Here is an 11,592-nt window from a genome sequence, read left to right as displayed (position 1 = left end):
ACCACAGATGTGAGTCCAGCTCTTCCATGGTCAAATGGACTCCACCGCCGATAGGAACGGTTTGGATCAACGTTGATGCAGCTATGTTTAAAGCCTCCAACCGAATGGGAGTTGGCGTCGTGATCAGAAACCACAACGGTAATTGCCTGTTTGCTTGCAGCGAGCAGATTTCTGAGGTCACGTCGCCAGAACTAGCAGAAGCACTGGCCGTCAAGCGTGCATTGTCTTTCACTCGGGAGGAAGGTTTTAGCAAGATCATCTTAGCCTCCGATTGCCTTTCCATGGTGCAGCGCATCAACAATCCATCCCAAGATCGTTCTATCCTGGGAGCGGTCATCCAGGACATCAAGAAGGAAGCTACTCTCTTTAATTCATGTTCTTTCTTGCATGTTCCTTGTAAGCTAAATGAATCAGCACATGTGTTAGCAAAGCGTTCTGAACTCACTGGTTTTGTTAGATTTTATGTTGCTCCGGAATGTATCCGGTATATACTTTGTAATGATATCCTTTGATCAATAAAATGTTGAGTTCTCAAAAAAAAAAAAAGCTAGTAGCCGGTAAACCTGAAACCTTAGATTGACTAAAAATAGAGACCTAAATGGTAAAAATAGAGACCTAAATGGAAAATCTGTCCAGTCCGCATGAGATAAGTACACACGTGGCTAACCAGTTGGTAGAAAATAGAGGATCTACAGTGTCCAAAACGTTTTAGGAGACACTAATTTGATTAATAGTGTATTATTATGACATACTCATATGTTAGATTAGTGCCAGCATCCCATGCCAAGGCTATACGACAGGAGCATCTAGCTAAACTCTGGGTAGCTAGGAAACAAAAGGCGATCACGGCTCAGTAATGTAGTTCCGCGCATGATCATCAAGAACCAGTTAACCACTAGAACTCTTAACTAATCCAGTGGCACTACCGATCACATCTACAGGTTTTGTGAAAGCAAAAGCAGGACACGCCTCAAGACTGCAGATCAACGCTTCCTCTTGCGAGACTGCCATTGTTTCAGGACGAACTGGACAACATCCACCAGCTTCGCTTTCCTGCCGTCCTTATTGTTCCACAGCTCTGGCACGGGATAGCGTCCGCTGGGGTTGTAATTGTTGATCTCAAGCAGCGCCTTGGTTACCAAGGCGTAGATTTCTTCACCATGCTCTTCTTTTAACTTGCAGAGCTTCTCATCCTGAGCAAGGACATGCTTCAAGCTCAACGGTGCACATGATTTTAGCTCATTCATTGCTGCCGAAACACCTGCATCCAAGAGTTTGAAACAAGAACATGTCAACTTGTATGCTCACTAGCACCATTCGAGTCAACACATGATGAATACAAGTTAATTCCTGAAACAAGTAAAACCTACCATTAACAAACACTGCAAGAGGTGGATGCTCCATTAAAACAGAAGGTGGTGTCACATCATCAGAAGTATCATCTACAACTCCATTTGTGACAAAGCCAATGGATGGCATTGGAACCCAACGATGTGAATCCAAGACAACCTAGCATGATTAGAAAATATTATAGTGGCATCAATTATGATGCTACACTAATATTTCCAGGAGAAAGAATCTAGAGAATTGCAGAGTATAATGCGAAAGAGCAAACCACTCAGTAAAGTACCAAAGACCTTCTGATATGAATTCATGCTATGGATATCTAGAGAAGAACGAAATAGCATAGCCACAACAGTTAAAACACATAGTATACAAATGCTTACCTGAAAATTCTCAACTGCCGTACCCATATTCTTGGAGAACAAATTCAAAACCGCACTGCAAGAAGCAGATAACGTCAGCAAACACAAACCCTTTCCAGCAAAGACAACATATATTCTAATAATTAAATACCAATTACTTTTCGAAAATTGGTGGAAGCAGACCACGGAAATCCAGTCCAACCAAGCCAAGACCCATTGCACAATACTGCGAGATGATCCAGTGATAAGAAATTAAAAAAGTATCCGAACTGTTGGTAATAAAACTTGTACTATGAACTGTTACTCAGCAACAAAACAAGCGAAGTTAGATACTCACCATGCACTGTTCAAGAATGTTTGACAGAGGATCCTGGGTAGAAACACCGCCTCTAGTTGTTACTTCATAAGCATGTTTTTCTTTAGAATTATTTTTTAACAAGTCATTTTGCACTTTAGTGAGTTGATCAATTTGGGTTTGAACCATATGAAAATGTTTAACAAGTATCTTAACATCATTGGAGGTTCTCTCCACAATACCATGCAATTCACTAATAGCTCGAGAGTTTTCCATTAAATGATTCTCTACTCTCATATTAAAATTTTCTTGCTTAACAATATAATTATCAAACTCATCTAAGCATTGAGCAGGAGGTTTTGAATACGGAATATCTTCTCTAGTAAAGCGTTCAAGAGAGTGTACCTCAATCATGGTGTTGCCGGAAATGCACATCAACGATTAGGATGCTCGCATATGGTGTTGCCGGTGATTTCGTACATGAGTACACGCGCATGAGTGAGTCCACCTGCTTGGAAGCGATGTACAGGTTCTGCAGAGTAGTGATCGGTTCGTTCGGAGAACAGTATCTCCGGCAACCTGCTGCAGAGGACACAACTCGTCTGTTGTCAATCAACGCTTCCAGGGGGTTTCCTGGGATGCTTGGCAGCATAGACTGCATGCACTGGGAGTGGAAGAACTGCCCCTTTGGTTGGCAGGGGCATACAACGGCCATTCTGAGGGGTGCACAGTGATTCTTGAAGTTGTTGCTTCACATGACACATGGATTTGGCACTCATTCTTTGGAATAGCTGGCTCACACAATGATATCAATGTGCTGCAACGTTCTCCGGTGTTTGATAGGCTGGCGTACGGTCAGTCCCCTGATGTGGATTTTGAGATCAATGGCCACCACTACACCAAGGGGTACTACCTTGTTGATGGTATCTAACCACCTTGGGCTACACTCGTGAAGAGAATCCGACAACCCAACTCAGAGCAGGAGGCAAGGTTTGCCAAAGAGCATGAGGTAGCCCGGAAAGATGTCGAGCGGGCGTTTGGCATCCTCCAAGCTCGTTGGGCTGTCATCAGACACCCTGCCAAAGCCTGGAGTGTGCAAACTCTGTGGGAGGTGATGACCGCTTGTGTAATCATGCATAACATGATTGTTGAGGTAGAGTGGGATGATTCACTCTTTGATAATGAGTGGGATGGCCAGGGAGAGTTGGTTACTCCTCAAGGTGGTCCGACATCATTTCAGGATATCCTCCATGCGCCCCATGAAATTTGGGATCTAGCTCTACACAACCAGCTGCGGGCTGATTTGGTCGAGCACATGTAGCAGCATGTAGGCAACAATGCTGCAAACAACAATGATGAAGAAAATCCTGAAGCCTAAAGCATTTGTATCGTTTTTACATTTTATTTGAATAATACTTTGTCATTGATTACGTGGACAATAAACTTATGTAATAAATTTTGAGCATTTGATCAATTTATGTTTTTTTTATAATTTATTATGCTTCTATAGTGAATTTAGAGGCAAATAGCTACTATACGGTGCAGTTTGACTTTGTTGCGGGAGGCGATGGAGATGCTCTACTAGAGGGATGTAATGCGGTGCTGGTACCACACACGGGGATGTAAAGCAGATTGTGGATTCTTAATCAGTTAGCTGAAGATAGAAAGATGGAAACGTGGATTCTTAATCAGTTGGCAAGTAAATTAAATCCACAACCCATACAGAAGAATAGCTAATCATTTGGCAAGTAAATTAAATCCACAACCCATGCGGGAGAATAGCTAGTAGCCGGTAAACCTGAAACCTTAGATCGACTAAAAATAGAGACCTAAATGGAAAATTTGACCAGTCCGCATGAGATAAGTACACACATGGCTAACCAGTTGGTAGAAAATAGAGGATCTACAGTGTCTAAAACGTTTTAGGAGACACTGATTTGATATAGTAGTGTATTATGACATACTCATATGTTAGATTAGTACCAGCATCCCATGCCAAGGCTATACAACAGGAGCATCTAGCTAAACTCTGGGTAGCTAGGAAACAAAAGGCGATCACGGCTCAGTAATGTAGTTCCGCGCATGATCATCAAGAACCAGTTAACCACTAGAACTCTTAACTAATCCAGTGGCACTACCGATCACATCTACAGGTTTTGTGAAAGCAAAAGCAGGACACGCCTCAAGACTGCAGATCAACGCTTCCTCTTGCGAGACTGCCATTGTTTCAGGACGAACTGGACAACATCCACCAGCTTCGCTTTCCTGCCGTCCTTATTGTTCCACAGCTCTGGCACGGGATAGCGTCCGCTGGGGTTGTACTCGTTGATCTCAAGCAGCGCCTTGGTTACCAAGGCGTAGATTTCTTCACCGTGCTCTTCTTTTAACTTGCAGAGCTTCTCATCCTCCTCCAAGAGAATTTCCTAAATAAGAGGGAAAGAAGGTACGCATGTTCAGGTGGAATTCTGGAAGTTTTGTATTAGAGGCTTTTAGAGCATGTTAGTAATTTTCCAGAAATTAATGACTTAATCCTATCAGCTAAGAGAGCATGGATACTAGGAGCAGTAATAGAGAGTTTCTACAATACCTCCGGTTTACCATCCATCGTGACTATCCTAAAAGGATGCCACTGTGGGTTTGCAATTTCTGCTTGCCATTTAGAACAAAGAAGAGCAGAGTTTAACTGCGCATCTTCATCTGGTGCACTTGCTCTGTACGCATTCGCAAACGCTCTAGGGTCTATCTCGCCCATCCTTTTGACAACTATATGTGACCGAACATTTGTGGATTTCTGCAAAGCCTGCCAAAATGCAGCAGATCCATCGCAAGTAAAATTGAAGACAAAAATATCGTATAGAAGTATCAAATGCATGCATCCACAATTAAAGCCGGCATTGGTTGGTTCCTCACTTTACCTCTATGAACGCCTTCCGAGCTTGTTGCAACTCGTCATTGCTGTTTCTTTCCTTTGTAAGCAACGTCTGGTTGAGCGACTTCATTGCTTCCATGTCGTCGTCTTTCTCGCCTGGCTGTTTTCGTCCCGCGTCAAGCTGCTCGGGCGTGGCTTCAATCATTTTATACGGCACAATGTCCATCTTAGATGCCATGTCGAGTGTGGCATCGATCTTCTTGGGTGGTAGCCGAAAGAGCTCCGGCCTCTGGGCCCAGATGAGCCTCTGCAGATACAAGCCGTAGTAGCTCAGCCTGTCGGCGTCGGCAGTGGCGATGTTCTTCTCAGTGAGATGCTCCATCTCCTCCATCACTTGGTCCCAGATGAGCACCTTCCAGTCGATCTCATGCACCCTGCCATCCTTCACAGCCCCCAACGCCGCATCCACCAGCAGGCCCCGGTGTTTCGTCGGCGCCGGGAAGTACACCTGTCGGAACTCTTGGGCGGCCAAGGCCACGGCGGCAGGATCCACGCCGGCCGGGGGACGGAAAGTAGGCCTTCTCGGCAGGCAGAGCGCCTCGGCGAACGCATCGAGGGAGACCTCGATTTCTTTGCCGCGGACGGAGCTGCGTCCCCCGTTGCAGCCGGGTGTACACTTGTAGTTGGCGACGAGCTCGGCGACTAGGTCGGGTCGCGCGGCGCCGGAGACGCAGAGGTCGAGGCGGACGAAGGCGAGGAGGCGGAGGGCGTGCAGGCCGCGGTCGTGCGCGGCGGACGGGGCCGCGAAGGGCCGGTAGGGGAGGCGGAGGTTCGCGCGGACCCGCTGGAGGCGCTCCATCGATCCTGGGGCCTCCTGTGGGGAAATGTCCGGATCGGCGTCAGTGCGAGCGGTCCCGGCCATTGGAGGAGCTTGAGAGGAGGAAGAAGGTAGAGGCGGAGTGGAGTGGTCGGGCTCGGCGCGCCGCCGCTTCGTCGGCGGAGGTGAGTGGGGGCTAAGAGCATCTCCACCGGCCGGCCATAAATAGGCGCCGGCAGAGCGTTCTCTCTATTTGGGGACGAGGGCATGTCCAGCGGCACCGCATTTTAGCGTCCGCGCGTGTCCATTTGCGTCGATCTTTTGGTCGAAATCGACCGCGCGTCCGTTTGCATTAGGGGTGACTCCAGCGGCACGATGCATTTTTTTAGGACGAATCATTTTTTTTAAACATGAAACATAATTTACATACTTAAAACATAAAAAATAAACCTAAACGCCTACTGCTCCTCGTCGCTGTGCTGCTCCTCGTCGCTGTCGAGCACGATGAGCTCCGGTATGACCCAAGGCCAGTTACCATCCGGGGGAGCGTACGCCGGGCGCGCTGCCGCCTGTGCTCGAGGTTGAGGAGGTTGCGGTTGTGGCGGCGGTGGAGGCGCCCAGTACTGCGGCTGGGGTGGCGGTGGAGGCGCCCAGTACTGCGGCTGTGCCGGCGGTGGAGGCGCCCAGTGCTGCGGCTGCGGCGGCGGTGGAGGCGCCTAGGCCTGCGGCTGTGGCGGCGGTTGAGGCGCCCAGTGCTGCGGCTGTGGCAGCGGTGGCGGAGGCGCCGCCGACTCCAGGAGCGTCTGTCGAAGTGCTTCATCCGCCGACAGGCCCGGCGGCATGACGGCGGTGGCGTAGCGGGGCATCGGCGGCTGCACAAGCGCGACGTACTCGGAGACGAGGACAGCGACCTTCGCCATCTCGTCGTCCGTCATGTTGTCCGGGAAGTCGAAGTTCCGGCCCTCCGCCATGGCCTGCTGCCATTCGTGGAAGACGACAGCGACGTAGTCGTCGCTGTCGTCCCTCACCTCCTCGCTATGGTACGCGAGTGCCTCGACGTAGTCGTCGTCGTACACGGCGTAGGCTTCGTCGTCGTCATCGGCGTCGTTGTGCTGCGTCTGCTGACGTCGCGTCCGCGCCTGCTGACGACGCGTCGACGCCTGCTGACGACGAGCCGGCGGTGCAGGGCCGAAGGGGTAATCCCTGTCGCCCATGAAGCCTGCCCTTCGTCTCCTGTCCTTCTCCGTGGACAGGTACGTACGCCAAAGCTCCGAGTCGATGGCGTACGCCGGATCGTCGCGGAGGTCCGCCGGCAGATACCGCCTCCTGCGCAGGATCTCCGCCGTCCGATCAGGCTCACGCGCAGGTACTGGAGGGATGGGCACCCGGCGGCAGCTGAGCCGCCAGCCGCCAGGCAGCTGCACACCGGACCAGGCGTCGTTGCACGGCATCCATTTGCCGTGCTCCCCACCGTGACGGGGAGCGGGATCTTCTTGGTGCCGCTGCCGGAGGCCTCGAAGTCGTTTTTCTTCCCCATGGCGCTGCGGCGGAGGTGGTGCGAGTGGAGGTGTGGTGTGGGTGAAGGAGCGACGCGGCCGGTGCCGCGCGCGGGATACGATGCCATTGAAGGCGGCGCAAAAGCCCAGCCGCCGCCCCCGGTGCGCGCGCAAAACAGGCAGTCGCGCCATTGATGGCGAAGCCTGCGACGCAGACACGGAAGCGCTAACCGCCGAAGCGGTGCCCTCGGTGCAGACTCGCTGCCAGGCGGGCCCGGTGGAGACGCGAGCGGACACTTTGCGCGTCCGCGCAGCGTCCGCCGAGACGCGAACCTGGCGCATATTTGGGCCAGGTTTGCGTCTCCGCGGACGGCCTGGTCACTTTGCGTCGCGCCGCTGGAGGTGGTGCACGATGCATTTTCGGTCAAGGCGGACACAAACGGTCGCTCAGCGTCCATTTGCGTCGCGCCGCTGGAGATGCCCTGATGTTCCCGTACCGATGACCCATACCGCATCCTAAATAGCTATTTGGGGTGCTGTTTTCATACCGATGTCCCATACGGCATCCTAAATAGAAAATTTAAATTTGAATTGACATTCAAAAACCAAAATTTATACAAAAGTTACTCGAATTTAAATTTAAATAAAACTTAAATTTAACCAATTCTACTGGGCGTCGGTTGGGGCGTGCGACGGGCCTACCTCATCGTCGTTCTTCCCCTTTGACGCATGTGTTCGTGCCCACCTCTCCGCCCTTGCTTCGCGCATCTAGCGGTGGAGCATGGCGGCCGGTGTCGCAACAGCTTGCTGGCAGCATTGTCCCATCGCTGCCAGCCGCTGCCAAGACGCCTCGTTCTAGGCAAGCCTCGCTTGCTCGCGGGCGAACGCCTCAGCGTAGCGATGAGCGTTCACCTCAATGAGCTTTTGTCGCTCCGCCGCCATGAGGAGGCGTCCTGCCTCCTCTGTGGCAGCTCGCTTGCGCGAGATCTCGATGGTGTGATCGAGGTTCGCGTTGTTGAAGAACTCCCGCTCCTCCTCCTTCAACCTCCGGAAGCGCTGCGCGTTCAACGACGTCAGGATCGCGGCCTACTCCGAGTCGGCGGGGGCCTGCGGCTGCTCGCCGTAATGCGCCGCCTCCTCCACCGCCTCAGCGTATGCGTCTGCGATGTAGGCCTCGTCCCACACCGGCGAACCATGGATCAGCTGAGTCGTCAGAGTTGTAATCGACGTCTGGCTGCAGCGGCTGCGGTGGTGGTTGAGGTGCCGCAGGTAGCGCGCGGCCGTTGAGGCCAAGCATGGAGTACGTCATGCGGAGCTGGCAGTATTTTTAAGGTGGAGAGGAGAGAATGGCGCGACAGCGGTGGTGGAGACGAGAGAGGACAGCGCGGCGGTGGACGGCGTACGTACTAATAGGGGTGCCAACTACCCGCATTTACGGCGATGTACGCGGGTGGACACTGTGTGACCAGTCGCCGCCCTCGTCGCTGCCTTGATTTCCGTGCGGGAGACCATTAAACGCCGATGATCAACCTTCCTGCGTCGCGGCCGATGCGAACCGTCCTGTCCTCTCGCTGACAAGACGCCCCCACCCGCGAAAACCGTCGTCTCGCGAGTTCTCGGCGCTCCCGATTCGTGCCCTTCGCGAAGGGGCAGACACGGGGTAGCCGACGCATCTATTGGACTCGAAAAAGCGCCGGCGCTATTTGGGGCGCGCCGGTGCGAGCCCATTTTTGATGCCGGCCCCCAAAATGCTATCGACGCCGCCGGTGGAGATGCTCTAACGGCGACCCATTTCAGATGCCTAAAATGTCTGCGCGCGTCCGTTTACGTCGGAGTGTCCCAACGGCATGACACATTTTTTCGATTTTGCATTTATTCAACGTAAAAACATAATTTACATTGTAAAATAAGGAAAATAAAAATATAAAAACTAACGCCTGCGCCTGCTCGTCGTCGTCGTTGTTGATCACGACGAAATCCGGTACCGGCCACTGCAAGTTGGCAACCGGCGGAACATACGCCGGTGCGGCTGGTGGAGGTGGAGGTGGAGCACGTCGGTGGTGAAGGTTGATGATACGTCTCCGACGTATCGATAATTTCTTATGTTCCATGCCACATTATTGATGATATCGACATGTTTTATACACATTATATGTCATATTTATGCGTTTTCCGGAACTAACCTATTGACGAGATGCCGAAGGGCCAGTTCCTGTTTTCTGCTGTTTTTGGATCCAGAAATCCTAGTAAGGAAATATTCTCGGAATCGGACGAAATCAAGGCCCAGCATCCTATTTTTCCACGAAGCTTCCAGAACACCCGAGAGTCGCCAGAGGGGGGCCACTGGGCCCCCAGATGACAGGGCGGCGTGGCCTAGGGGGGGGCTCCCCCCTAGTGTGTCACTGCCTCGTCGCCCCTCCGACTCCGCCTCTTTGCCTATTTAAAGGTCCCTGACCTAAAACCTCGATACGGAAAAGCCACGGTACGAGAAACCTTCCAGAGCCGCCGCCATCGCGAAGCCACGATCTGGGGGACAGGAGTCTCTGTTCCGGCACGCCGCCGGGACGGGGAAGTGCCCCCGGAAGGCTTCTCCATCGACACCACCGCCATCTTCATCAACGCTGCTGTCTCCCATGAGGAGGGAGTAGTTCTCCATCGAGGCTCGGGGCTGTACCGGTAGCTATGTGGTTCATCTCTCTCCTATGTACTTCAATACAATAATCTCATGAGCTGCCTTACATGATTGAGATTCATATGATGATGCTTGTAATCTAGATGTCATTATGCTAGTCAAGTGGGTTTTACTTATGTGATCTCCGGAGACTCCTTGTCCCACGTGTGTAAAGGTGACAGTGTGTGCACCGTGTGGGTCTCTTAGGCTATATTTCACGTAATACTTATTCACCGTTATGAATGGCATAGTGAAGTGCTTATTTATATCCCTTTATGATTGCAATGTGTTTTGTATCACAATTTATCTCGTGTGCTACTCTAGTGATGTTATTAAAGTAGTTTATTCCTCCCGCACGGTGTAATGGTGACAAGTGTGTGCATCGTGTAGTACTTGGCGTAGGCTATGATTGTGATCTCTTGTAGATTATGAAGTTAACTATTGCTATGATGGTATTGATGTGATCTATGCCTCCTTTCGTAGCGTGAAGGTGACAGTGTGCATGCTATGTTAGTACTTAGTTTGGTTATGTTGATCTGTCATGCACTCTAAGGTTATTTAAACATGAACATCGAATATTGTGGAGCTTGTTAACTCCGGCATTGAGGGTTCGTGTAATCCTATGTGATCAAAGTTGAGAGTGTCCACTAGTGAAAGTATGATCCTAGGCCTTGTTCCTAAATACTGCTATCGCTGCTTGTTACTGTTTTACTGCATCTTTACTTCCTGCAATATTACCACCATCAACTACACGCCAGCAAGCACTTTTCTGGCGCCGTTACTACTGCTCATATATATTCATACCACCTGTATTTCACTATCTCTTCGCCGAACTAGTGCACCTATTAGGTGTGTTGGGGACACAAGAGACTTCTTGCTTTGTGGTTGCAGTGGTTGCATGAGAGGGATATCTTTGACCTCTTCCTCCCCGAGTTTGATAAACCTTGGGTGATCCACTTAAGGGAAACTTGCCGCTGTTCTACAAACCTCTGCTCTTGGAGGCCCAACACCTGTCTACAAGAATAGAAGCACCCGTAGACATCAAGCTATTTTCTCGGCGCTCGCTGTCGGGAGGAAAGGTAAAAGGCTCTCATACTCCGGTCCCGTGTAAAGTACTTTTCCGGCGCCGTTGTGTGTGTGCTCGAAGCTATTTCCTTTAGATCCCGCAATTGCATCTTTTTGTTTCTTGTTTACACTAGTTTGGCATAATGGACAACAATGAGCTTCTTATTCTATTTCCTGATTTAAGACATGGATGGTTTGATGCGAAAATTAAAAAACCCATGGAACATATTAGTATGAACACTTTGAATACCATTGTTGCTAATGATATAGAAAGTTCTAAGCTTGGGGAAGTTGGTTCTGATGAGCATGATCTTTTTAGTCCCCCAAGCATTGAGGAGAAAATTTACTTTGATGATACTTTGCCTCCTATTTATGATGATTATAATGATAGTAGTCTTTTAGTACCGCCTGTTATGGAGGATAAATTTGATTATGATTACAATATGCCTCCTATATTTGATGATGAGAATAATAATGATAGCTACTTTGTTGAATTTGCTCCCACTATTACCAATAAAATTGACTATGCTTATGTGGAGGGTAATGATACTTTTATGCATGTGAATAAAGATGTTTTATGTGATAATTATATTGTTGAGTTTGCTCATGATGCTACTCGGATATTATTATGAGAGAGGAAAATATGGTTGTAGAAATTTTCATGTTACTAAAA

General features: G+C 50.0%; 2 protein-coding genes across 2 annotated transcripts; both read right to left on the bottom strand.

The window, feature by feature from the left end:
* Window positions 1–983: 983 nt before the first annotated feature.
* Window positions 984–2,066, bottom strand: LOC124656265 (conserved oligomeric Golgi complex subunit 8-like). Its single transcript, XM_047195043.1, has 5 exons — window positions 2,044–2,066; window positions 1,865–1,932; window positions 1,728–1,782; window positions 1,371–1,509; window positions 984–1,261 (listed from the first exon to the last, which is right to left on the bottom strand). Exons 1-5 carry the CDS (start codon window positions 2,044–2,046, stop codon window positions 984–986), a joined length of 543 nt encoding a protein of 180 aa, XP_047050999.1. The 5' UTR covers window positions 2,047–2,066.
* Window positions 2,067–4,005: 1,939 nt separating this feature from the next.
* LOC124656264 lies at window positions 4,006–5,729 on the bottom strand. The gene is made up of 3 exons (XM_047195042.1): window positions 4,917–5,729; window positions 4,589–4,801; window positions 4,006–4,424 (listed from the first exon to the last, which is right to left on the bottom strand). The coding sequence occupies exons 1-3, from the start codon at window positions 5,727–5,729 to the stop codon at window positions 4,197–4,199; spliced, it is 1,254 nt and encodes a 417-aa protein (XP_047050998.1). The 3' UTR covers window positions 4,006–4,196.
* Window positions 5,730–11,592: the final 5,863 nt, after the last annotated feature.

Source organism: Lolium rigidum, chromosome 5, assembly GCF_022539505.1.
Source record: "Lolium rigidum isolate FL_2022 chromosome 5, APGP_CSIRO_Lrig_0.1, whole genome shotgun sequence".
NCBI lineage: Eukaryota > Viridiplantae > Streptophyta > Magnoliopsida > Poales > Poaceae > Lolium > Lolium rigidum.
Note: the sequence above shows the minus strand (reverse complement) of the source record. Positions and strands in the feature narration are given on the sequence as shown.

Excerpts from the sequence above, each read along its gene's own strand:
- LOC124656265 (XM_047195043.1), bottom strand. Across the intron at positions 1,510-1,727 it reads CGGCAGTTGAGAATTTTCAG|GTTGTCTTGGATTCACATCG; the intron begins GTAAGCATTTGT and ends TAATCATGCTAG. Across the intron at positions 1,262-1,370 it reads TCTTGCAGTGTTTGTTAATG|GTGTTTCGGCAGCAATGAAT; the intron begins GTAGGTTTTACT and ends TCTTGGATGCAG.
- LOC124656264 (XM_047195042.1), bottom strand. The coding sequence starts at position 5,729 with ATGGAGCGCCTCCAGCGGGTCCGCGCGAACCTCCGCCTCCCCTACCGG. Across the intron at positions 4,802-4,916 it reads CTCGGAAGGCGTTCATAGAG|GCTTTGCAGAAATCCACAAA; the intron begins GTAAAGTGAGGA and ends GCATTTTGGCAG. Across the intron at positions 4,425-4,588 it reads CGATGGATGGTAAACCGGAG|GAAATTCTCTTGGAGGAGGA; the intron begins GTATTGTAGAAA and ends CCTCTTATTTAG.